Source organism: Macaca nemestrina, chromosome 5, assembly GCF_043159975.1.
Source record: "Macaca nemestrina isolate mMacNem1 chromosome 5, mMacNem.hap1, whole genome shotgun sequence".
NCBI classification, from domain to species: domain Eukaryota; kingdom Metazoa; phylum Chordata; class Mammalia; order Primates; family Cercopithecidae; genus Macaca; species Macaca nemestrina.
The window spans coordinates 143,703,839-143,728,524 of NC_092129.1; the positions used below are offsets into that span (position 1 = coordinate 143,703,839).

Below are 24,686 nucleotides of genomic sequence, written 5' to 3' on the forward strand. Positions count from 1 at the left end.
CCACTAAAATAGGATTTGGTGTGGTAAAGAAGGGCCCTTGCATTAACCCAAAAGAAGAGTTGACCAGCCGACCAAAGCAGCTGAGTGAAGGACTTTCATAGATTCTTATACAGCTACAGTTTCATGAAACCGAGAGTGCCTAGTAGGAGAGACCGGTTTTATGATACAAAATGTTAAGTATAGGAGGCAGGAAATATAGTGCAAGTTTGCCTGGCAGCAATTGCTGGTCAATGCCTGTGCTCTATGTGGAGTCACTTGAGGGGATTTGATCAGCATGCAATTATGTTGACCTCCTTTTTTTATTATTTTAGAGACAGGGTCTTGCTAGGTTACTCAGGTTGGTCTCAAACTCTTGGGCTCAAGTGATCCTCCCACCTCAGCCTCTGGAGTAGCTGGGATTACAGATGTTGAGTCACTGTGCCAGGCAACTTCCATTTTAAACATCGAGGCTCCCATACTTTAGCGGTAAAACATTTGGTGTGTTTTCCAGTCAATGGTATATATGACTAAAATAATAAAATCCAATTCTCCATTCTAAGGCACTCCATGAAAATGTCATTTTCACCACTGAACATTCAGTGTGTACCCATGTATTAGACACTATATCCTAGTAGGGTTATGTGGCCTTGGAATTAAATCAACCCTATTTTATGACATTTTAAGATTCATTACTATTCTATAAATCTACAAGGTCATAATGTACAAGGCATGAATCCTGGTCTTAACCATCCATTTGCACAAGTTGCATAATTAAATTTTTCTATAACATTTAAAGTTCCAGCTAAATTGCAAATTTGACCTCACTCCTTGTGGCACTCAAGATAATGTCATAGGTGCCAGAGGAGGATAGAACTGGATTCTCACTTATTTAGCACATCTGCTTCAAAGACTTCAGCCATCATCAGAGCTCTGAAAAACTCTAGTGCGAATAAAGAGAGGCCATTTCTTGTCTTCTCCCTAATGGGGAGAGGTGCTCTCTCATGGGAATCATGTTGGCCAACCGACTTCAGCCATAAGCCTCCTAATGCTTAGGAATGCCAGGAGGCGGACTCTAGAACACACTTATGTTACCTTGTACTATTAAGAAAGGAAAATGTTAAATATATTTGCAGCCTGAGAGTGCAGGATAGGAAACGTTAATGGGCCATTCCCATGTTCAGAGAACGTAGAGAAGATACATATCCTTTCAAGTCTTGATCGTTTTGTTTCTGCTTCCTAAAGAAAGCATGATCCTTGTGGCACTCAAAGGGTAGCAAATCCAATGAACTGTTCATTACTGAATTTAAAAAATGAATGGCCATCTTTCTTGTAGACTGATAACAAATCTAATGGAATGAAAAACTGGTTTTTTGAAGCCTGTATAATTTTTAAAGACTATTGATATATTTTTCTTTATAAGAGCTTGAAAGCAGTACTTTTGTTTTGGCACAATTTAGTTTTTGTTGTTGTTGTTTGTTTGTTTTTTAGACGGAGTCTCGCTCTGTCACCCAGGCTGGAGTGCAGTGGCGCGATCTCCGCTCACTGCAGGCTCTGCCTCCCGGGTTCACGCCATTCTCCTGCCTCAGCCTCCCGAGTAGCTGGGACTACAGGCGCCCACCACCTCACCCGACTAATTTTTTGTATTTTTAGTAGAGACGGGTTTCACCATGTTAGCCAGGATGGTCTCGATCTCCTGACCTCGTGATCCACCCGCCTCGGCTTCCCAAAGTGCTGGGATTACAGGCATGAGCCACTGCACCCGGCCGGCACAATTTGGTTTTAATAATTCCTAAACCAAATTTCAATCATCAGTGGTAGAAAAATGATTCTTATGTTCATATGTTTAACTCCAAAGGGAGAATCAAAAAGTTGGGGAAAATCTTCAACAATAGTAACCTTCTATTCTTCATGAGATTAAACAGGTGATTTGATTATTTAAACATCTGAGTTACATGTGGTCTGAATCAGACGCTTTAAAAAAAAATTCTTCCCCCTCAAACCCATAAAGCATAATGAATTCTTCACACACTTGTCAAGCTTGTTCTTTTGAAAAAACTCACAAGTTTGAAACATGTATCTAAAATACAATTTATAAAATGCTTAATCTGCTGATTCCAGAGCCCACAGTGCAGGGTGGGGTGGGGGTAGGCAGCTGCCCACTACATCAGCAGAGCAAGACTGCAGGGGTGTGGCCCTCCCTCCCAGGCCCTTCCTGTTCAGACACCCAAGAGGAACATGTGCACCCCTGGGATCACACAACCAGAAAACAAGACCCCAGAGGTTTCTTGAGCCTCTGCTTACCAGAGAAGCTGAGTGCAGCCCTGCCAGCGCATCCCTGAGCAGGGCACCCCCAGATGGGACAAAGTAAGGTATGGCTCGGCTGGGCAGGGCAGGGCAGGGCTGGGCAGGCAGGAGGCTCTGGAAGGGGAGGATGGTAGCAGACAGGGTGTTGCCTCCTGCCTGCAGTTGGGGTGCACCCTGACTGAGTGGGCTGAGAAGGGTTGGTCACCAAGCCTGGACCACCCAGCTCCCTTGGTTATAGGCTGGTATCAGAGTAGTGGCTCATGGGAAGCAGTTAGCTAGAAAGTCTGAGGCTTGGTCCATGGAGTCAGGGAGGAGCTGGGGGAAGAGGACAGTACCGTAAAGGCAGATAAAAAGGTAGCAGCCTCAGGTTTCTGCATCCCCCTGGGGTTTGCCAACCCAAAGCCTGCCGCTTACTTTAAAAAGAGAAGAGAAAAAAAAAGCGCTTAATGAAAGTTATAGACAACTACCCCCCACTTACCCCACCCCCAATATCCAAATGGTTTTTTCATCTCTCCTTCAGCCTCCTCCCAGTACAATACAGTTTCCTGTTTTCTTTCTTTTTAAAAATTCCCTTTTAAGCTAGGATTATACTTTGGAAACTCAGGTCTAAAGTAACAGTTGGCATGTGTCCATTCCTATAATAGTAGTAATCCAACAGTTCAGCACACTCATGGCCGTTGTTTGACTTGTGCAATCAGCTGGCTTAAAGAAAGCTGAAGAGTGCTTTAAATATCATTTCATACAAGGTCTTAGAAAAGGTGAAAGAAATAACTAATCAGGAAGATTGCTCTCCTCAAATTCATAAGGAGTTGGTTGGCATTTTGTAATGATTCATACTAAAAATAAGCAACATTTTCTTTTCTTTAATAAATGAACTGGTCCTTATGCAATAGGCCTTAGGCTGTGCAGTATTTCCTGTCTAATCAGTTACTAAGCTTCCCAGTAGCATCTTTGAAGATGAGGAGAAATGATGTTCCTGCCACGAGTTTACGACAGGCAGTTTTTCCCCCAAATGAGAAGCAAATGTAGTTCATTGGTAAATTAAACAAAAGGTCAGAAATCATTAAATGAAGATAGGGTTGGTCAACCCAGTTGAATAAAAATGCAACAAGCACCTTTCCTGGTTCTTTGCTGTAAGGCAAGGACGTTAAACTGCTGAAAATTAGAGACACCCAGGAATCTTCTAAAACTCCCAATTCCCAAGTCACAGCTCAGATCAATAAAATCAGAATCTCCGGAGGTGGAACCCAGGTGCCAGCTTTGTTTTAAGGCAGGGCTTCTCAGACCTTAATGTCCACAGGAATCACCTGGGGAGGGGGATGTACTAAAAGTACACGTTCTGATTCAGTAGGTAGATCAAGAGTGGGGCCTGAAATTCTGCATTTGAATCAAGCTTCCAGGTGATACTGATGCTGCTGGCTGGTGGACCACATACTGGGGAGCAAAGGTCCAAGATTAAGGTTCTTCACTCATTAGAATGACCAAGGAAGCTTTTCAGAAAATTTGTTGCCCCCAACAGTGTGACAGCATTCCTATTTCTCTGCAGCCATTGTGAAAGACAGTGTGGCAATTCCTCAAGGATCTAGAACCAGAAATACCATTTGACCCAGCAATCCCATTACTGGGCATATACCCAAAGGAATACAAATCATTCTGCTATAAAGACACAGGCACACGTATGTTTACTGCAGCACTATTTACAATAGCAAAGACTTGGAATCAACCCAAATGACCATCAATGATAGACTGGATAAAGAAAATGTGGTACATATACACCATGGAATACCATGCAGCCATAAAAAGGAATGAGATCATGTCCTTTGCAGGGACATGAATGAAGCTGGAAGCCATCATCCTCGGCAAACTAATACAGGAACAGGAAACCAAACACCACGTGTTCTCACTCACAAGTGAGAGGTGAACAACGAGAACACATGGACACAGGGAGGGGAACACACACACTGAGGCCTACTGGTGGGGGCAAGGTGAGGGAGAGCATTAAGACAAATAGCTGATGCATACGGGGCTTAAAATCTAGATGACAGGTGCAACAAACCACCATGACACACATATACTTATGTAACAAACCTGCACCTTCTGCACATGTATCCCAGAACTTAAAGTAAAATAAAAAAGAAAAGAAAAGAAAATTGATTGTGTGGACCCTAGAGGGCTCATCCCTAGAGATTCTGATATACTTGTTCTGGGGCCCCAGGCAGTAGTAGGTGTTAAAAGCTCCCCAGGTGATTTTACTGTGGAGGCAGGTGTGAGAACCACTGCCCTGTAAAAAGTTCTACAGACAAGTCCTTGACAGTCATTGATCCACAGGTGTTTTAAGAACAAGTCTGACAAGTGGGAATAGTACAGGCACAATATTAAGAAGACTGTCAGTGGTAAAAGCTGACTCTTTCCAGGGCCCCTTGAGACACACACCTTCTCTGAAATGACTAATCCAAGACATAATTGGCTACAGTAAAACTTCAGTATAAACGGGAGAGTTGGGACTACCCGTCTTAGCAAGGCTGGGATCAGCTAAATCCACCATGTCCCACATTTAAAAATGTAATTCCTGCCCTGAACTATCTTTTCCTTGAGCTAGTTTATGCTTCCTTTCCCTTTAACTAACTTCCCACTTCTCCCCTCTCTCCCAAACCTTTCCACTGTTTCCTCTGTTGACAAACTCTCATATTTTCCACCTTTTCACAGAACGTTCTTTCCACCTTCCGCCAGGTTGCCCTGGCTCAACCCTAAAGACCTTGACCTTCCCAACTGTTCCTCCACCCTTTATGGGAAATTCTGCTGCATTAACAACCACAGCCTCTGGCCACATGTCCCTCCTCTCACTGTCCTTACCATATACCCATCTGCTGCCACCCATTAAGCACTCTGACAACACCTGGGTCTCCAGTACCCTATTCAGCATCTGACCTCTCAGACCCTTGGCCTCACCATTTTTTATGACTTTCTCCTCAACTCCACCCCTTTTCTTCACTTCCTTCCCTGCTTGGTTCAGATCAATCCTTTTCATCTCTTGCCTAGCAAAACCACAATCCCAGATGAATCAAAATGTCCCCACCTCTCACATCTATACCAGGCTGCTGAATGAAACTAGAAACCATCACATAGCCACCATCACCACAGTTCACAATCAAGAGCCTCAACAGAATTCTCAAGGCCACTGATTAGTCCTTCCCTGTCGCCCTCATCTGCCCTCTTTCTCAAACTTCTGCCACTCTTTTAAAACCTCTCCACCATGTACCCTAGAACTTAAAGTATAATTTAAAAATAATAATAATAATATAAAAAAATATCAAATTTTCACCAAATTTGAAAAGATACCACTTTTTCAAATTTTCACTTTGAAAAAGTATCAAAATTTACAGATCATCAAAAAGTAGAGTACAGGAGAAAAAAGTTGCACATGCTGGTGCCAGATGACCTGGTCCATCCTCGATCTGCTCCATAAGTCCTTGGACAAACTACTTAATGGAATGCTGCTGTTTCTTGAACTATAAAGCACGGCTGATAGTAACACCAGGGTTTGTTATGTAAAGCATTCAGAACAGTGACTAACAATTCTCTTTACATACTAATTATTAATTATTAACTATAACTATTATCCAGGTTTTGGATTAAAGAGACTTCAGTAAATCAAGGAGCCTCTAAGTGGATGCTCCAAGTTGGGTTTTTGTAGTGAGTATGCTACAAAAATATAAAATTACCCTTACTTGGTAAGTAGGCCTATTGTTACCATTCTCTGTTCATATCCAATTACACATTCCTAAAGTTTTGCTTGATGTCTCCAGTTGTTTTTTTTTTTTTTTTTTTAATCTTCTGCTCAGCTTCCACTAGTTCTCTACCATTTCCCGCAACCTGAGACTCTTGTCGATTCCCCTTCATGTCAGACAGTGAATCTGGGGTTTGACACCTGCAACCCCACTGCATAACTCACCCAAATGACATTTATCAGGCTACAGTATCACAAAGAGACCTATCAAATCATATTCTTGAGAGTAGAAATACCTGAAAATACATATCTTTATTGAAATATCTTCATAGAGGTAATCAGATTCAAATGTTTTCTCTTAGCTATCATTCACATCAGAAAGTATAGGCACAACTGAATCAAAATGTTACAAAGAACTATTTTGCCAGATTCTTTAAAAGTTTCCTATAAAGTTGGAATGGTAAGAAGTAATGTGTAAGTAATTTTATTTCCCCTCTGGTTTCTGCCCATGGGCAAAATGGATATTTCATGTTAATCATAATTGCCTACCGGACATAAGTAAAAATAATATTTCATTGTAAAAAAAGAAAAGAAAAAGAAAAAGAAAATTGCACCCTCATACACTGCTAGTAGGGGAAAAAAGTTGCCACAACAAACCCTGATTGAGAGCACCTTTGTGTCATCAAAATGTAAAATGCATATACTCTTTGACCTAGCAATTCCACTTTTAGGAATTTGTCTTTCAAGTATATTTGAAAATATGTAAACTGACATTGTAGAGTATGTTCATTGCATTGTTATTTATAACAGCAAAACGTCGGAAACAACCTAAATGTCTATCAATGAAAAACTGGCTAAATAAATTGCGGTACATCCTTACAATGCCATACATCTACTGAAATGACAGAGAATGATCTTGATGTTCTTTATTATTGTATAAAATACTTCCAAGTTGTGTTAAGTGGAAAAAGCAAGATGCAGTATAGTGTGTCAGTAGTCATGAGAAAAACAAGGATAAAAATAATGCACATCTCAATTAGCTTACACATTTACAAAATAAAATCTGAATGGAAATAAATAAAATAAATAAATCAAATCTCTCCACCAACACCTTCTTCTTTCAAGAGGACCTCGCCTCCTCCTTCGGACAGAGAGTAGAAAGCATCAGACGGGAATGCCCTTAACTTCTTGCCAGCAAGCCTATCTATACTCCATTACCATGAGCATCTATGCCCTTTCCTTCCTTATTACTCCTGTTACAATGTGCAAGGTGCTGCTTGCCTGGAGCACATTTCTCCACTTGTGAGTGCTGTGTCCACCTCCTTCTGCCTCTTTTACCTCCTCTCTGGGATTGTTGGGCTCTTTCTCCCTCCCTCATCCCTCCCCCAACCCCCTTTCTATCTTTCTCTCTCCTTCCCACCAGTATTTGAACAGGTTTAAGCCTCTCCTATCACTAAAAGAAAAAGAAAGAAAACTTTTTATTTAAATACCTATTCCTCCAGCTTGCTTCTCCTCTTCCCAGCCAAATGTCTTGAGAGAATTATCCATGTTATCCATATTCACCCCATCTCCATTTCCTCATTTCACTCACACACCCCCAAATCAGACTCCTGCACCTCCCCACCTATTCCACTGAGACTTCTGCCAACGGTCTTCTTGTTGAAAAATCCATCTGGCCATTTTGGCCCATCTTACTTGCCTGCTTGGAGCACCTGCCACTACTTACTTACTACTCTCCTTCACCTTGCCTTCCATGACACCATGCTGTCCTGGTTTCCCTCTCCCACACTGTTTGACATAAGGACCCCATTCACAAGAGTCCAGGTGACCTAGAGGATGGTGCACAAGCACATTCAGCAGAATCCCGGCAAGGATGACTCAGGAGGAAGATGGGCAGATCACGGCTCTGGTGACCTTTGCAGGAGGATGAAATTCCTACTTGGCAGGTGGAACTGAGGAATGAGCATGCTACAGTTGGACATTAAATGAGTCAGTCACAGGCCGAGGTCATCAATGAGAGGGCTGAGGCCAAGGACAGACGCTGTCGAGAAGAGCACACAAAGTGAGCTCTGAGGTAGGAAGAGATGAGAGGAGGGGCATAGATGGAAACCAAGGCATGAGAGTTTTCAGAGTCGGCATTCTAGCTCGAGTCAAGGGCAATGATGTCATCAGAGAGGTTGTTAGATATGAGGGCCGTGGAGGGAGCAGTTTCAGCACAGTGATGGAGCCTGGCCAGATTACAAAGGACTGGGTGGTTGGTAAGGAAGGTAAACACATGCAGAGACTGGAATTACAAGAGATGTGGTTGTGTCTAAGGCCAGTGCATAAAAGCTGCTCACACAAAAAGTCAAGGAGTACGGGTTGTTATTCACTCCGACGCATTTCTATAGTTCAGTGATTTGGGGACAGGGCAGGTTAGTGCTATCACTCATGTTGAAGTTTAGGACCTTGAGGTCCACTCACCTAGATTTCCCAAGATGTTTAAGGGTAGCTCTCATTCATCAAACAGTGGCACTGGGGCATGCTTAGAATTGCTATTAGATTAGAAGCTGTCTCCCAGTCCCTTCCAATCCTAAAGTTCCATTAGTCCTTGGCACACATTCCCACCTCCACAAATGGCAGGCTTTTATAACTCTTCAAGACAAGCATTCAGAGATTCTAGCTAGTTGATGATGTTTCCCTGAAAACACACACACAGGCAGAAGGTTGTAGATTATTTTTACAGAAATGCAAGATAACAGGACAAACATGATCCATCTCTTTGATCCAGCAAAATTGCCTCTAACTGAAAAATCTTGATTTGCATTATGGAAGAAGTTGTCACTGATATCTGACATAACAGACTGGCATGGCTTGTCAAGACACTGAGAAAAAATAACAGAAAAAAGTGGGTGCAGTTTGGCATCTAAATGGCATCAAGCTCCAGATTGAGCTAAACATTAGGAAAATAATGGGACTGCATGGTTCAATCTACTACAGAGGTGTGAGACCTGGGGAACACGTTCAGCCTCTGCCTCCATTTCATTAGCAGCCCCTGTGAGTCATAGCTAACATCAAATGGCAAAGCATGGCTATCAATTAAGATGTTCTGAAAGGCAGTCAATACCCTGGCTTGAAGTCAGGCTCATTACAACTCATATTCTTTGGGTTTAAACACATCCCACACACAGCACAGACATCTACACACACTTGCAAGCTCATGCACCAGAAGCTAAATCATGTTACATGATGCACTGAAAAGGAGCACCTAAGGGAAAAACAGACCAGGGGCCATCCTTTGTGACCCCCGAGAAAAACAATCTTAAATTATGTGGGAAGATGTGCACCAACGACTGCTGGGAAAACACAGTGGAGCACAAAGGTTCTCCCGGCCTGAGCAATCTGCCAGGAGACAAATCCACACACTGAAAAAAGCCACACATTGAAAAAACTATCATAGGGTCACAGATATAGACAGCTTGACTATTTTAATCATCCAGTCTAATTGCCACATGGTCGAGCTCGTCAATTGCTACAGAAATGATTGTGAGGGGTGCTGAAAATGCCAGATGAGCTCCACGGTGTCTGACTCAGCCTCTTTAAATATGACAGACAAAATATCAGGCCATCCATAAGGCCAACAGCAGTGCTACAAACAGCAGAAGCTCGGGTGCTGACCAGGGGTAAGCGAAGCATGTCACTTGTCCTTGAGGTAGCACAGACCTCAAAGTTACTTAGGCCTGTGGAGCAGTCACCAAAAGGACAATGAGGGAAACACACTAAACAGTATCAGATGCCACATTACATTGTAAAATTATAAACATTAGCAATCACACATGAAAAAAGCCTTTGCAGGCGTTCTAGAGTCTTCTTTATGGTCCAGGTGATTTTGATTACTGTATATATACTTGTGATGAAACTATGGCCTTTACGCAAACTGTATTGTGTTTTACTTAAATATGTAGGGTTTTTTTTTTAAGCCATTTACTTAAATGTTTTGAACCAAAGAAAGAAATTATTTCATTGAAGAGGACTGAGTTAGAGGACATAAAACCCGGGAGATACATTCATGTTGGGAAATCAACTGTTGATGTCAAATAGTGTCCAGTGAGTTTCCAGTTGGAAAGGACTCCATCTGTTTGCACACTGCCTGGGAACATGTATGGAGTTGCTGTAATCTTTATTTGCCAGATTTCGTCAAGAAAGGTGGAACAGAAAGTAATTTGTCCCTCATGTCAAGAGAATGAAAAGAGAGCAGAGAAGTGATTAGTGTGCAGGAAGAGTTGACTTCCAGTCTTCTGTGCGACTAATGGAAAGCAGTCATGGATAAGGGTGTGTGTGTGCTTGTGTGTAAAGGGTAGGATGTTTGGATAAGTTAGGGCTTTCCAAGACGTGGAGAGACCTGAGAGAAAGAATCAAAGTCTAACTTGAAAGCAGAACTGAAGAAAAGGGAAAAGATGAGTATTATTAACAAATGAAGGAAAGTAAGGCATTAACTGAAATGTGATGTATTAGTCCGTTTTCACACTGCTATAAAGACATATCCGAAACTGGGTAATTTATGAAGGAATAAGGTTTAAATTGACTCAGTTCTGCATGGCTGGGGATGCCTCAAGAAACTTACAATCATGGCAGAAGGGGAAGCAGGCACGTCTTACATGGAGGCAGGAGAGAGAGTGAAGGAGGAACTGCCAAACACTTATTAAACCATCAGATCTCATGAGAACTCACTCACTATCACAAAAGCAGCATGGAGAAAACCACCTCCATAATCCAATCACTGGGATTACAATTTGAGATGAGTTTTGGGTGGGGACACAGAGCCAAACCATATCATGTGAATCTACATTTGTATGTATTTAAGTATTGTTCTCGTTTGTAACATTTCTTAACAATATTAACAACTAAAGATTAGTTCATAAGTGTTAACTTTGCTTTTTTAAGTTATATTTTGAATGGAAAAAATCGCTGAAAAAAATTATGTGCATTCATGTCTATGGAAAGCCAGGGATGAACCCACTCCACTCTCTTGGTTTCTAAATATCAAAGATACACTCAATAACCTCACACTTTTGAAAATCATTGGTCCTTATACCTCTCCCAACTCCAAGTCTGTCAACACACCTCTCCAGTGCTCCCTGCCTCTCTGCCCTACCTGTCTCTCTCCCAGTGCTCCCTGTCTTGTACCTTGCCTCCAGCCTACATTATCCCTCTTTGCTCTCTCAGAGACCCACATTTAATCACTCCATCAAATCTGTTCCCTCCTCAGCACCTGGTTAAGTCCCAGGCCCTCTTCCTAGGACCTGGCAAGAGTCTCATTGCACTGGGCCTCCCTATTCCAGTCCATCACTTGCCTTCTCTTGGGATAACCTTCTGATATACAGCCCCAACCCCTGAAGCCCCGGAAGACTTTTCATACTCCAGCCTCATTCCCCACTACCCGCAGCCTTGCTCCTGAGCCCTGGTCTCCCTGTTCCCCTGAACAAGCCTTGTTTTTGCTCAGGCCTTTGCCTGGAAAGCCCTCACTCTTTTTTTTTTTTTTGGCATCCCTGCTTCTGCAAACCCTACTCACTGCTTCCTGTGTGAAGTTCTTGGCAGAATTGATCTCTCTGTCCTCTGGGCTACCATGGCACTTAGTTCTCACACAGTGGGGCACTTATCACATTACATTAAAGTTGCTGATGTGTCTGTCTTACCAACCAGATTATAGCCTCCTTTAGGGCAGGAACCAGGTCTCAAATCTCTCTTCATTGAAAGTACCTAGCAGAGGCGCTGGCAAATGGGAGGTGGTCAAACAATCCTTATTAAGTTAAATGCTATTACTTCAGGCTCCCTAGCCAGGAATTACCTGGTGACGACTTACTCAAATTGAGGCTCATACAGAGGAAAGAGACTCATAAGTAGACACACAAAATCTGAGACCCGCAATAAAAAATGTTCCTCTCCTAATTCAACGGAAATTCTGGGAGAAAAATAGATAAGTGAAATCTGGGGGCTGCCCTTTACAAATCTAAAGGCTACGGACTTTATCAAATACTATGTATAATTTGATACGTTCATAGAAATCACCATGGTTAGTGTTTCAAATTTAAACATTTTTAAGGTATTGGAAAATGCATACAGTGAATGAATGTACGTATACAGAGGACAATTAAATGCATATTTTTCATGTACAATATTGATCAAAGTACGCTTTACGCAAAAAAACCCTGAACAAATCATCAGTATACAGCAATATCAAGGAATTTTCACCAAGAGAATGCAGCCACATAACCAGTATCCAGATCTAGAAACAAAACATTCCTGGGCCCCAGAAGTCCCTTGTGCCCTCGCTCTCGCTCTCTCTCTTTCTCTCTCTCTCTCTCTCTCTCTCTCTTTAGATAGGATCTCACTCTGTTGCCCAGGCTGGAGTGCAGTGGTGCAATCACGGCTCACTGCAACCTTGATCTCCCAGGCTCAGGTGATCCTCCCACCTCAGCCTCCCAAGTAGCTGGCACTACAGGCACATGCCACTACACCTGGCTAATTTTCATATTTTTTGTAGAGACAGGGTTTTACCATGTCGCCCCGCTGGTCTTAAACTCTTGGGCTCAAGCAATTTGCCCACGTTGGCCTCCCAAAGTGCTGGGATTACAGGTGTGAGCCACTGTGCCTGACCCTTTGACCCTTTTTCTAATTGCTGCCCTCCTTCTACAGTCATTATTCCGACTTTGAACACTATAGAGCCATTGTGCCTGTTCTTACTCTTTGTATAAATGGAACCACACTGCATGTAATGTTTTCTGTTTGGTTTCCTTTACTCAACATTATTTTATGAGATGCACCTATATTGCTACAAGGAGCAATAATTCATCCTAAATCTGTAAGTGTGAATGATTCTAAAATTTTATTACAAATGGAGCCATAAGCTGCTGAACCATAAGGAATTCAACATTTCTTCATTTTCACCAAGAATTACTTGAAGTAAAACTATCCATATTTTAGTAAGACAAAAAGATGTCATGTTCCTGAACCTTACAGACTCTAAGACATCAAGCCATTAACTTTCTCAGTAAACATTTCTAGAAGGAAGGAATAAATGAAGCAGAATTATAAAGCACTCTTTCAGGAAAAAAGAAAAAGAAAACTAGGGAACTGAGGGGGGGAAGACCCCCCGGAAGTTCCCTGAATACTTTTGTCACAGTCATTTTTGAAATCAATCTAATTTTCTAATCCCTGTAAACAATTTTTGCATCTTTTGGTGCTTCATTTTTGACATTTCACAAACATTTAAAAACTGTAAGTTAGACAGAAACTTCTTTTTACTCTTTCATGTGTCCTAACCCCAGACTGATGGTTTGCTGAAGTTGGTGAAAAGAAAAAGGAAGGGTTTTGCCACCACATTGTAAAAAACTGATAGGAAGAGCTTCAGATTGAATTTGTAAAACAAATACAGAAGAATTATTTGTGTCCTTTCGCCTTTGAAAGGTTATGTGCAGCACCCAGCAAGCTACGGCTCCATATTGTTTTATATGGTATACACTTATCACACAATGCTACTATCCAACAACACACAAATTCCAAGTTTGTCAAAATTCCTATGAGCACATACCTTGGGGATTAAAAAAACCAGTCATCCAAAACACATTAGGCCTCCCTTCAAATATCCACGTAGAAAACTGAGCATTTCTTTCCAAAAGTTCAGTGAACCAGAAGCCCAGTGTGGACGAGTCCCAAGACACTCTTTTCCAGAGCTGAGGTATACGAGCATCATACATGTTGTCCAGAGCATCTCTCAGGTTCTGGAGAAGAAAAAGTTAAAACACATGAATAAGAAGCATCAACAAAGAAGGAAATGCCTACTGATGTAAGAACAGCTCACCTCACTCATAATGATTGTTCCTTCAATGGCCAATTTTAGATCACTCAGGCTACTGCGGAGTATTGAAATGACTCTTTGCATTCTGTCAATTTCTTGTCTAAGAAATATGTTCATTGAATTAAGATGGCCCATCTTTATCAAACGAGATTTCACCTAAAACAAAGTAAACAATGCAATAAAGGAGATTTTATCACCTGTCATTTCTCTTCCAATGACCTCTTCTTTCTCAATTTGTTTTCTTCCTCTGAATGTATCTCTACCAGCCAAAATGAACTCTAAAATATCTCTTGCAGAACCAAACTTGCCATTAAAATTTCCATTTCCTGGGTTTCCAAAACTACTGTTCAACTAAAATGATTTTTATTTCTTACTGATTGTACTTAGCTAATAATTGGAAATGTACTTTAAAGAACTGAAATAAAATTGTACCTTTTTCTCCTTTCACATGATTAAGTACTGGGTGTCAATTAGATATTCTTTTTGCAATCTAACCTTCATAGGAATACAGTGGAATTTTTTCCTTCATTATGTTTGCAGAGTTATTAGAAATGTCATAGAAAGTTAATACAGCAAAAATCTTTACAGAGCAGTTACCAACAAATATGATTAGCTATAGTTTCCAAAAGCCATTGTTGCCTTAGCTATGAGAGCTAAAGAGAGCCTTTCCTAATCCAGTAAATGAAAATATTTGATTTTGTGGGAGAGCAGTTAAATATCTGTCATGTGTTCCTTTTGATGTATCACTTATTGACTATTTTGAAGAGATCAAAACAAAAGCCTCTGGTTGTGGGAACAATAAAATATGGTGATTATTGGAAAACAAGCCAATACAATATACACATTTCAATTTGGTGACATATGCCCAACAGAAGATTGACTACAAATACTGGCAGGAGCTCATAAAGGGATTTGAACTTTCTGCTGGCCACAATCAAAGAGATGCTCGAATTGAAGGAACAAGGACGGGACACGTGGAGTGGGAGAGAACTCAAAGTGAGGTGTCAATCTGAAGGATCACGGGAGGCCAGGAACTGCAGGACTCTCTGCCAGAGATGCCCACTGCCCCCTCAGAAGGCCTGGAATGTTAGAGACGGGTGGGCTTCGGAGTCATCTGAACCATTCTCCTCCTTTTATAGGACAGGCCTCTAGCACAGTGCAGAAGTTTCCTTTCAGCAAGGGACACCTCTGTTTACTGCAATTGGGTTGTTTCTAGTGAGCGAGAGAGGAAGATGGAAAGCACAAAAACGGAAGGAGATATAACACTGAGTACAGATATAAAACAGGCAGCTGAATAGGACTACCTATGCAGGTGGGGCAAACTATATTAAAATCAGTCAAGCATGCCAGGGAAGGTCCCTGGCCCAGCCCGACGTAGCAACCTTCAGCTACTCTCCAGAATTCTTGGTTCTAGAGCCTACATTTTTGCAGCCTCCAGTGCCTCGTTCTCATCTCCATCCCAAGTCCTTCAGCCTCCAGTGGCTGAATAGCATATATGTATGCTATACAGATGTGTGTGTGTGTGTGTGTAATTACATCTATATATAATTCCCTTTAAATCAATCCATCTCAAGAGTGGAAATTCACTCTTAGGAAAAAGGGAAATTATAGAAATACTTTTGCAACCTCATGAGTGGAAAATAAAGCTCAGGAATTGACCACAGTCTCAAATCAATAGCCCAGGTATCTCTAGTATATTAGCAGTTTCAAACAAATCGCCTTGTCCTGCTTAGCGTTTTAAAAGGGAAACTTTACTTGAGATAGAGACATGCTTAGAAAAATCTTAAACCCTAGAAAATGCAATTCTAATCCTGATTCTGAGTATAATTATTGTTCCAGCCTAAAATTGTCCTTTTATTAATAAAATTTAAGACTTGCTGTAATCTTATATAGCATTTTCATTATGTTTCTGGGACCAGGTAGTTTTTTTCTACAATAATGTAGCTTCATTTTTACTACAGAAGTCAATGGTATAATTATATTTTGATTTACAAAATTCACTTTACAGCCACATGTTCAAGAACAGATCTCGTCTATAAAATAAGATGCTAAAAGGTAAGTGATCTTGGAACAGGGACAAGTTTTAGATGCCTCTTAGTACAAACTCTTTCCCATACAGGAATCCATTTAGTTACACCCCTGATGCTCAGTTGCTGCTGGAATAATCACCAGAACAGAGGTGTTGTTGGTGAAGTGGCTCCAACCAAGACTGGACAGCTCGAATTATCACAAGGTCTTGAACCTTTCCCCTGGCAATAGCAGCCCTGTGGTACAGTCATATAGAGTAAGCTTTATCTCACTTGCACATGCCAGTATTAAAAATCTTTGAAGGCAAGTATGCTGCCTTGTTTTTTGAAGATCACACCAATAAAACTATTGAAAGTGTATACTTAAAATATTTATCCATTTAAAAATATTTTCTCCCCTTACCATAACTATCTCTACATGAAGCTATTGATTTCAATATCTTAACCAAAGGTCTTGGTACCTATCTACACAATGGAAACAATAATTATTTTAAGAGGCAAGAAAACACTTGTTATTGTTGGGACACTCACTGCATGCTAAAACTAGTTAAGACTGCAGGTTTTAGAGTCAGATCACTTTGTGTTCAAATTCTTGCTCTGCCACTTAGTTTGGTTTCTGCTGGTGCTGTCCTGAGCACTGAGTGTCATAATGTGTATGAAGCACTTAGGACAGGGCCTGGCTTGTAATGAGTGCTCAAAAACACAGCTACTGTCCCATGCCACACCATTCTAATCAATGAATAAGTGTGGTTCTTAGAAAACTTCAGATTGGTAACGGGGTGCTTATATTCATCATAATATCTCCATTAATTGTTCTACCCTATTCAATGAGTTGCAGATGTGATTAAAAATCAATGGAGTAGACGGGTGAGTCATCTATCTACAGTTAAAACACTTGGAACATCTTAAAGAATACCAAATCACCAACACCATTGCCTTTTGGCCTTAAAGATTTTTGAGTTGTTTTTTTACCACAGCTTAAGGCATCATAGAAACTGATATATAAATGGGTCACTGTGGAAACTTTGATTGAGGAGGAATTAACTTGTAAGGGAATTTTTAAAAGAATGCAACATGGAAAATGTTTTCTTCTGATATTTTTAAGTTTTGAAGAGAGAATGACGTGAACAACGAGAGATGCAGAGTTTAGTAATATAGTCAAAATTTATTACACAGGTCATCTGCCACATAGTCACCAACAGGTAGATTCTTGCTTTCCATGGTAATCAGACTTACTGTTTAAATATACAAATAGCTCTGTATGCCAGCGGGAAAGCAGCAAGGCTTACCTCATGAGGAATGTAATCAGGAGGGAGTTTACTCAGCATATCTTCAGATAATCTATAAACAATGGCCTCCCGGGTCTCTCCCACACCACCTCCACTCTCTTTGGGTTGAATGTTGGTAATTGTTTCAAGAACAGCAGAAGCAGTGTTACTCTGATACCTAGTAAAAAGAGTGAGCTGTTCAGCACATCACAGGGAAACACGTAAGAGATAATTGTCAAAGCTAAAATGAACTGATAGAATCACTTAAATCAAAGCAAGCTACGAAAAAAAAAAAAAGGAGAAGAAAAGTTAACTACTATCAACCTGGGGTAATGAAAAAAACTAGAGATCCATTCTACTACCTCCTAATAGGACATCAAGAACATCAGTGAAATGAAACACTCTCCATCTTCAAGGAAAGAGACCCAAAAACTCCCCTGGAAATCCAAATCGCTGCTTCACCATCTTGGTTGTAGCTAACCTGACCACCTCTTGCTAAACAGTGAGCTCACCTCCGTTCACTCTCCTCTGCTATAGACTGGTCATAAGAGTCTATCATTATAGCACAGTTTGTTTGCTCAAATAGGACCACTCATATTTCCTCACTGAGTTATAAACTATTAAAATGTTTTCATCTTTTCTGTCTTGTTTTCTCATTTTTCCACTGGTTTTATGATTTCCAGGGAAATCTACTGACACCCACCTGCTCCACCTGTTCAAATGCAGCTATGCATCTTTAAATCCATTTATTCAATAAATATTTACTACGTACCGGGCGCTGAGCTAAGTTCTAGAATATAGCAGGGAATAGGACATAGTTCTGTCCTCTAGTGGAGGAGATAGATATTAGACAACCCCATTCTAACAAGTGCTGTGGAGGGAAGTAACAGGATGCTTTCAGAGAGTTTTGATTCTCTCATTCCCACTCTCTAGCTTTCTCTCTGGTTGACCAGATACTCTGAGATGCAGGAACTTAGTCTCTGTCCCTGAGATGCTGGGTTGACCAGTTATCTGGACATTTGAGTAAAAATGTGTGTGGGGGTGGGCGGGTGGGGTGGGCGCTGTATGTGCATGTGTGTGTGTATGTATTTGTGTGCTGGAGGTAATTTACACTAGAAGATTAGTAAAAGTTAAAAAGTCACATGTAAGCTGAGACCAGAAGGACGAACAGGTCAGCCAGGCAGTGGGGTGGGGTGGGGTGGGAGGCAGAAAAGGACATTCAGACAAGAAGTAAGGGTAGGGGTGAAAAGGGTTTCAGTACATTTGAGGAATAGAGATAAGGCCAGTGAGGTCAGAGCCAGTAAGCTAGAAGTGATGAGGATGAAGAAGAGGCAGGGGCCAGACCATGCAGGGTTATATAGGAACTTGTAGGATTCTGAACACCACCCTAAAGGCAATGGGCAGCCACTGAAGATATCCCTAGCCAGGTGTGACATGGTCAGATTTAAATTTTTCAGCCTTTTCTGAACTCCTAATTGACCATCTATACACTTCACATAATTTTATTTTGGAGGGTTATTGTTTTGTTTGCTAATTTTGTCTCTTGTCCAGATGTCAACCACATTCATATTTCCTTTTGTAGATGTGAGAGGCAAATCTAAAAGGGATTCAGCAAATGCTTGAGATTAGTGACTTCCTAATCTCAAGCCATTGTAATATGGAAATATATATCCAAATATTATACGTGCATACCTTTTAATATAGCAATTCTACACCTAAGAATTCATCCTTAAAAAGAAAGAGACATTTGACATTTCCATTTCTCACAGTATGGTGCAAATGTTACTGTGAACCACCCTTCTGAAACAACTAAAACTTCTGGAGAAGATATGAAAAACATCCTTTTAAAAACATCACTGAACTAGCAAGACAATAAAAAATCCTCAGGGTCAAATAAAATGAATGCTGGAAATAAAGTGAATGCTGGAATCCAGAGAGATAAAGCCAGATTTTACCCTGGGGGAATCAACTAACTGGTGTTTTCGAGTTTCTGTTTGGATAGTGCAATGAGACAGGGGAGAAACCCTCATACCTGAGGTGAAAAGCATAATAGGAAATTCCTACATAAAGCTGGGACCCCACACAGCTACAACCTCAGTATAAGGGTAAACTAGAAAGTAACCTCTACCTGTCAGAAGAAGATAGGCAACTTGTTCTATCTAGCTTAGCACTAAGTGGGGGAAAAATCTTTCCTGAAAATTCTGAATTCACCATGTTTGTGACATTAGTTACCATTTATTCATATTACCTGTGCAATTTGGAAATGCTCAAGCCAAGAATTTATTTTAAGGTGGTCCTAGGAAGTCCTAGGTGGCACCTGATGGAAGCAAACACAACTCGTTCCTGAACAATATACCTTTGACTCAGGTCTCAAATAATCCAACAGTTAACTTCAATAGACACAAGCTCAAAGTCAAAAGTTTAAAAAGTTGTAAGGAAACAAGGCAATGTGAGAAACAGCCAGTAGAAACAACAGAAAGCAGAATCAGACCTGTAGAGATCTTAAGTGACTCTTCAGATGCACATTACAATATACTGTATTTGTGATACTGAAGAGTTTTAAAAGGAGATTGAAAATATAAGTATTAAAGAGGAAACTATAAACATGAATAGCATATTTGAAAAAGAGTCAAAAAGAACTTCTACAAATAAAACATAACTAAAACTTAAAACCTATACTATTTATTGCTGCTGTAACAAATTGCCACAAAGTCAGCAGCTTAAAACAAGACAAATTTATTATTTTACAGTTCTGTAGGTGCTAAATATGACACAGGCCTCACTGAACTAAAATCAACACATCAGCAAGGCTGGGTTCCTTTCCATAGGAGATAGGAGGGGATCCATTTCCTTGCTTATTTGGGTTGTTGGCAGAATTAACTTCCTTGAGGTTGCAGGACTGAGGTACCCAATTTCTTGCTGGCTGTCAGCTGAAGGTCCTTCTCAGCTACTAGAGGCCACTTGCACGTCCTGGCTTGTGGCCCACTTTCTATATCTCCAAAGCCAGTAATGGCAAGCCAAATCCCTCTCACCCTTGGATTCTACATGTAGATATATCACAGTAAAACCGTAGAATACCAAAAACAAAACGAACATCTTAAAAGCAGCCAGAGAGAAAGAGCAGATTATCTAGAAAGAAATAACAATTACACTGGCAGTCAATTCCTCAACAACAGCAATGAAATCCAGAAGAAAACGGAATAGTGTCTCGCATGTGTTAGGATAAACTAACTATACACCTAAAATTGTGCGCCAAACAAAACTCTCTTTCAAGAATGAAGGCAAGAAAAAATATTTGAATAAACATTTCATCGAAGAAGAAATATGGATGGTCAATAAGCACATGAAAAGATGTTCAGTTTCATTATTTATTAGGAAAAAGCAAATTAAAAGGACAATGTAATACCACTTCACACTTACAAAGGATGGTTATGATCACAGGATACATAATAACAAATATTGGCAAGGATGTGGAGAAACTTGAATCTTCATAATTGCTAGAGGGGATCGTAAAATCATGCAGTGACTTTCTTTTGTTTTGTTTTTGAGACAGAGTTTTACTCTGTCACCCAGGCTGGAGTGCAGTGGTGCTCACTGCAACCTCCATCTCCTGGGTTCAAGCAATTCTCGTGCCTCAGCCTCCTGAGTAGCAGAGACCATAGGCATGCACTACCACACCCAGTTAACCTTTTGTACTTTAGTAGAGAGGGGGTTTGGCAAGGCTGGTCTTGAACTCCTGAGCTCAGGCAATTTGCCCACCTCGGCCTCCCAAAGTGCTGGGATTACAGGCATGAGCTGCCGCTCCCGGCCTGGTGCAGTCACTTTGGAAAGCAGTTTGGCAGTTTCTTAAGATGTTAAGAGTAGATTATGACCCAATGACCCAATAACTACATGACATTCCTAGTTATCTACACAAGAGAGATTAAAAGACATGTCCACACACAGATTTGCACGTGAATGTTCATAGTAGTATTCTTAATAGCCCCAAAGTAGAACATAGCGAACTATTCATCAACTGGTAAATGCGTAAACAAAATGTGGTACTGGAATACTATTTGGCAATAAAAACCAAGGAAGTATTAATATATGCTACAACATGGATGAACTTCAAAAACATTATGTTAAGTTAAAGAATCCAGATGTAAAGGATCACATAACGTATAATTCTACTTATGCAAAATGTCCAGAAAAGGCAAATTTACAGAGACAGAAAGTAGATTAGCAGTTGCCTGAGGTTGGGGATGACAATTGGGCACAAATGGGCCCAACATTTCTTTTTAGAGTGATGGAAATCGTATAACATTATATTGCAGTGGTAAACTTACTAGAAATCATTTATTGTCCACTTAAAATGAGATAATTTAAGATAGGCAGATTACATCTCATAAAAGCTGTTTTTCAAAAAAGGAGGGCAAAATAAGGCATTTTCTTACAAGAATAGAAGAGTTTATCACCCATAAAAGAATGTCCCCCTCATGGGGGAAATTCTAAAGGGTATACTTTAGAAAGGAGGAAAGTTATTCTGTTGGAAGGTTTGAAGTATTGAAAAGAATGGGCCAATGCATAGGTAAGTCTAAATAAGCATTATAGTATAAAACAATAATCATATGTCTAACTATGGGATTATAAAAGATAAAATTAAAATACTGAAATGTCAGGAGAGTGGCTATAGCTAAAGTTATCTAAGAGAAAGGAAAGTAAACGTATTCATTTTATTTATTATTTATTTATTTTAAAGAGATGGGTTCTCGCTCTGTTGCCCAGGCTGGACTTACACTCTTGGGCTCAAGCAATTCTCCTACTTTAGCTTCCCAAGGAGCTGGGACTACAGGTACATGCCACCACGCCCAGCATAAATATATGAATTTTAGACCTAAATAAGAACTGACGTTAAATTTTCTAGGGTAACTAGTAAAAGAACAGAAACAGAGTACATAATTTCCAAACTAGCAGAAGAGGAAAGAAATGAAATGGAAAATTCTTATTTAGCAGAAGGCCAAAAAGGAAGAAGAAGAAAAGCAAAACATAGAAAGAGTGGTGTAAAAAAGCAACATTGTATATTTGTCCTTTACATTTTATATACAGTATACATATTCTTTTGTATTTATTCAACATTTAATAAAGCTGTTTTAGAAGTAATAATCAGACAAGTGTACAAAGATGAATGTATATGACTTTATAACAGTATTTGTAATAACAAATCCTAGTAAAGCTTTATAAAAATCTATATAGCCAATGAAAATGGTGATGTAGCTGTATATTCATTGATCATGCGAGGTGTCATTGGGGGATTATAGCATAAAATAACATGGCACCAAACCCAGTTATGGTATGATCTAATTTTGTTGTTAATATTGTGTTTATAGGCACAGAAACAAATCTAGACGGGTATTTTTGCAGTAGGATTTTTGCATGATTAGCTTTTTCTGTAATTATTAGTTTCTTTTTGCTCTTTCTTTTTCTGTATTGTTTATGCTCCTCAATAAGAATGGAGGACTTTAAGAATAAAGAATATTAAAAATCATTTTCAGTTTGAAAAACAGAGAAAAATAAACCCCCATAAGGCAAAGCCCATCACAGTTGTCAAGAAGTTAACAGAGATAAATCAGGGACAAATGTTTCAGGTTCCCTGAGATGCAGCTTACAAACCCTTACTCTTTATGCCCCGCCAGAAAGTGGCCCTCTGCCTTTCCTCTGCGGCATACGGAAAGAGAATTCCAGCATTCTCTCTCCTCCTTCCCTGGGGTGACTTCCACAGCTGTTTGCGGAACTTGCCACATGAATTGGCAGAAACCTAAGAGTCTGCTGGGAAAGTTATCCAGGCTTCTTTGCTTATGAAAAAGCTGCGTTTGGGGGGAGTAGAGGAAATCCTATAGAGCAGCCTTTGGATCATTTAGGAACAAAGCTGAAGAATGGAGGAGATGCTCTGTCTTCAGCATTTTTATTTGATTAGCAGTTAGAATACCACATCTGGACCCAAACATGTATACCCGAACTACCTGCATCCTTTCCAAAAGTCATGCCATGATAAATGCATAAGATGTCATGCTTCACATACAGAACTTTCAGTCAGATACAGTGATATGAGGGTCCTAGTATCAGATCTAGCAAGTGTTTGTAACTCCATCCAGAATTGGGATATTAGCTCCATATTACCTTTAAATACATGACTTTCCCAGTAAGGATCAATGAAGTAAAAGCTAATTTTTAATGAACAAAAATGGACTATAGAGTATACTTTAGATATAACTTAAAATTCTTTTACTATTTCTGTAAGCAACCTCTATTCAGATGTTGGGGATTTGGAATATCCCAAAAGACACTTATCTTAAAAGCTGAAACATGCATGCAGTTGAATACATGAACAGAGAACACAATATTCTAGTAAAATAACACAAAAGGCATTTGAAACCCATTGCTACATTTTGAAATATGACACAATCCTAGTTTTAAAAAGTCATATAAAGTACTGTATAAGAAAAATATATATGTAACAAACCTGCACGTTGTGCACATGTACCCTAGAACTTAACGTATAATAATAAAAAAATACAAATAAGTCTGAGAGGAAAGTTCGATGAAAATAGCTGATGAGGCAACAAAATGATGTTAACAACAGTCAAGGTTCCCCATGCTATTACATACCTTTTCAGAAATTTAAATTTGTATGTGATTCATATTACTCCATGAGCTCTCTCTAGCATTAGGTACACTACAGATAGAATATGTGGATGAAGTGCTATGTTAGGGAAGACAGAGGTGTCACCATGGCTGACATCTCAGAGAGCCATGAAATACCGGGTAAACCTGGGTAACATTAAACCTCTGACTTTATCATGAACTCTGTGCATTCACATTTCCCTGGAGCCCCAGAGCTCTTTGGTTCCTGTATCAAACAAATCCAAAACCTTATTATTTTAGTTCTCCCTTATCCTCCTCCTGGACTGTTCCTTGCCCCATCTACTTTAGTGACATCAGTGTCTGCCCAGCTGCCCAACTGAGAACCCTCAGAGATGGCTTCCTCCTTGCTGTGACTCCCCAGACCTTCTTAGTTTCCAAGACCTAGTTCCAAATCATTTCCAGCATCCCCTCCCCATGACCCACTGTCATCCCCACTGCCTTCAGTTCTGCCCCTAACTTTCTGATCATCCTCCATGGGTGGCACTGCCATCACCTCCTAACACATCCTCCTGCCTCCATCCACTGTTCCAAGGTAAGTTTTGACATTTCAAAAGTGATTATTACATTTATTCAAAGACTCCCCATAACCTTCAGGATGAAATCTGAAGTCCTTCACGTGGCATACAAACCTTTTTCATCACTAAGTCTTTTTCTATCTCCAGCTTCTGCTCTTGCTTCTTTCTTCCCACACTCTACGCTGTGCTGTGAGTTACCTGAAGCTCATCAAGCATTCCATGACTCCCCTCATATTCTTTGATTGTTCCCAAGCTAACTCCACTGCCTGGAATGCTCTGCCCTCATTTCTTCATCGATTATAGCTCATTCCTAACTAGCTATTAATATCAAGCTCAGCTTAGATGTCT

The 24,686-nt window shown here is 40.3% G+C and overlaps 1 protein-coding gene across 3 annotated transcripts in view; it reads right to left on the minus strand.

The window, feature by feature from the left end:
* The window catches only part of LOC105474557 (dynein axonemal heavy chain 8), a 316,668-nt gene that overhangs the window by 5,539 nt on the left and 286,443 nt on the right, over nt 1-24,686 (minus strand). For all 3 annotated transcript variants that reach the window (XM_011729344.2, XM_011729345.2, XM_011729346.2), the window contains exons 89-91: nt 17,164-17,320; nt 13,851-14,003; nt 13,581-13,770 (exon numbers count right to left, since the gene is read on the minus strand). In XM_011729344.2, coding sequence (XP_011727646.2) covers nt 13,581-13,770; nt 13,851-14,003; nt 17,164-17,320 — 500 coding nt within the window. The remainder of the gene's footprint in view (nt 1-13,580; nt 13,771-13,850; nt 14,004-17,163; nt 17,321-24,686) is intronic.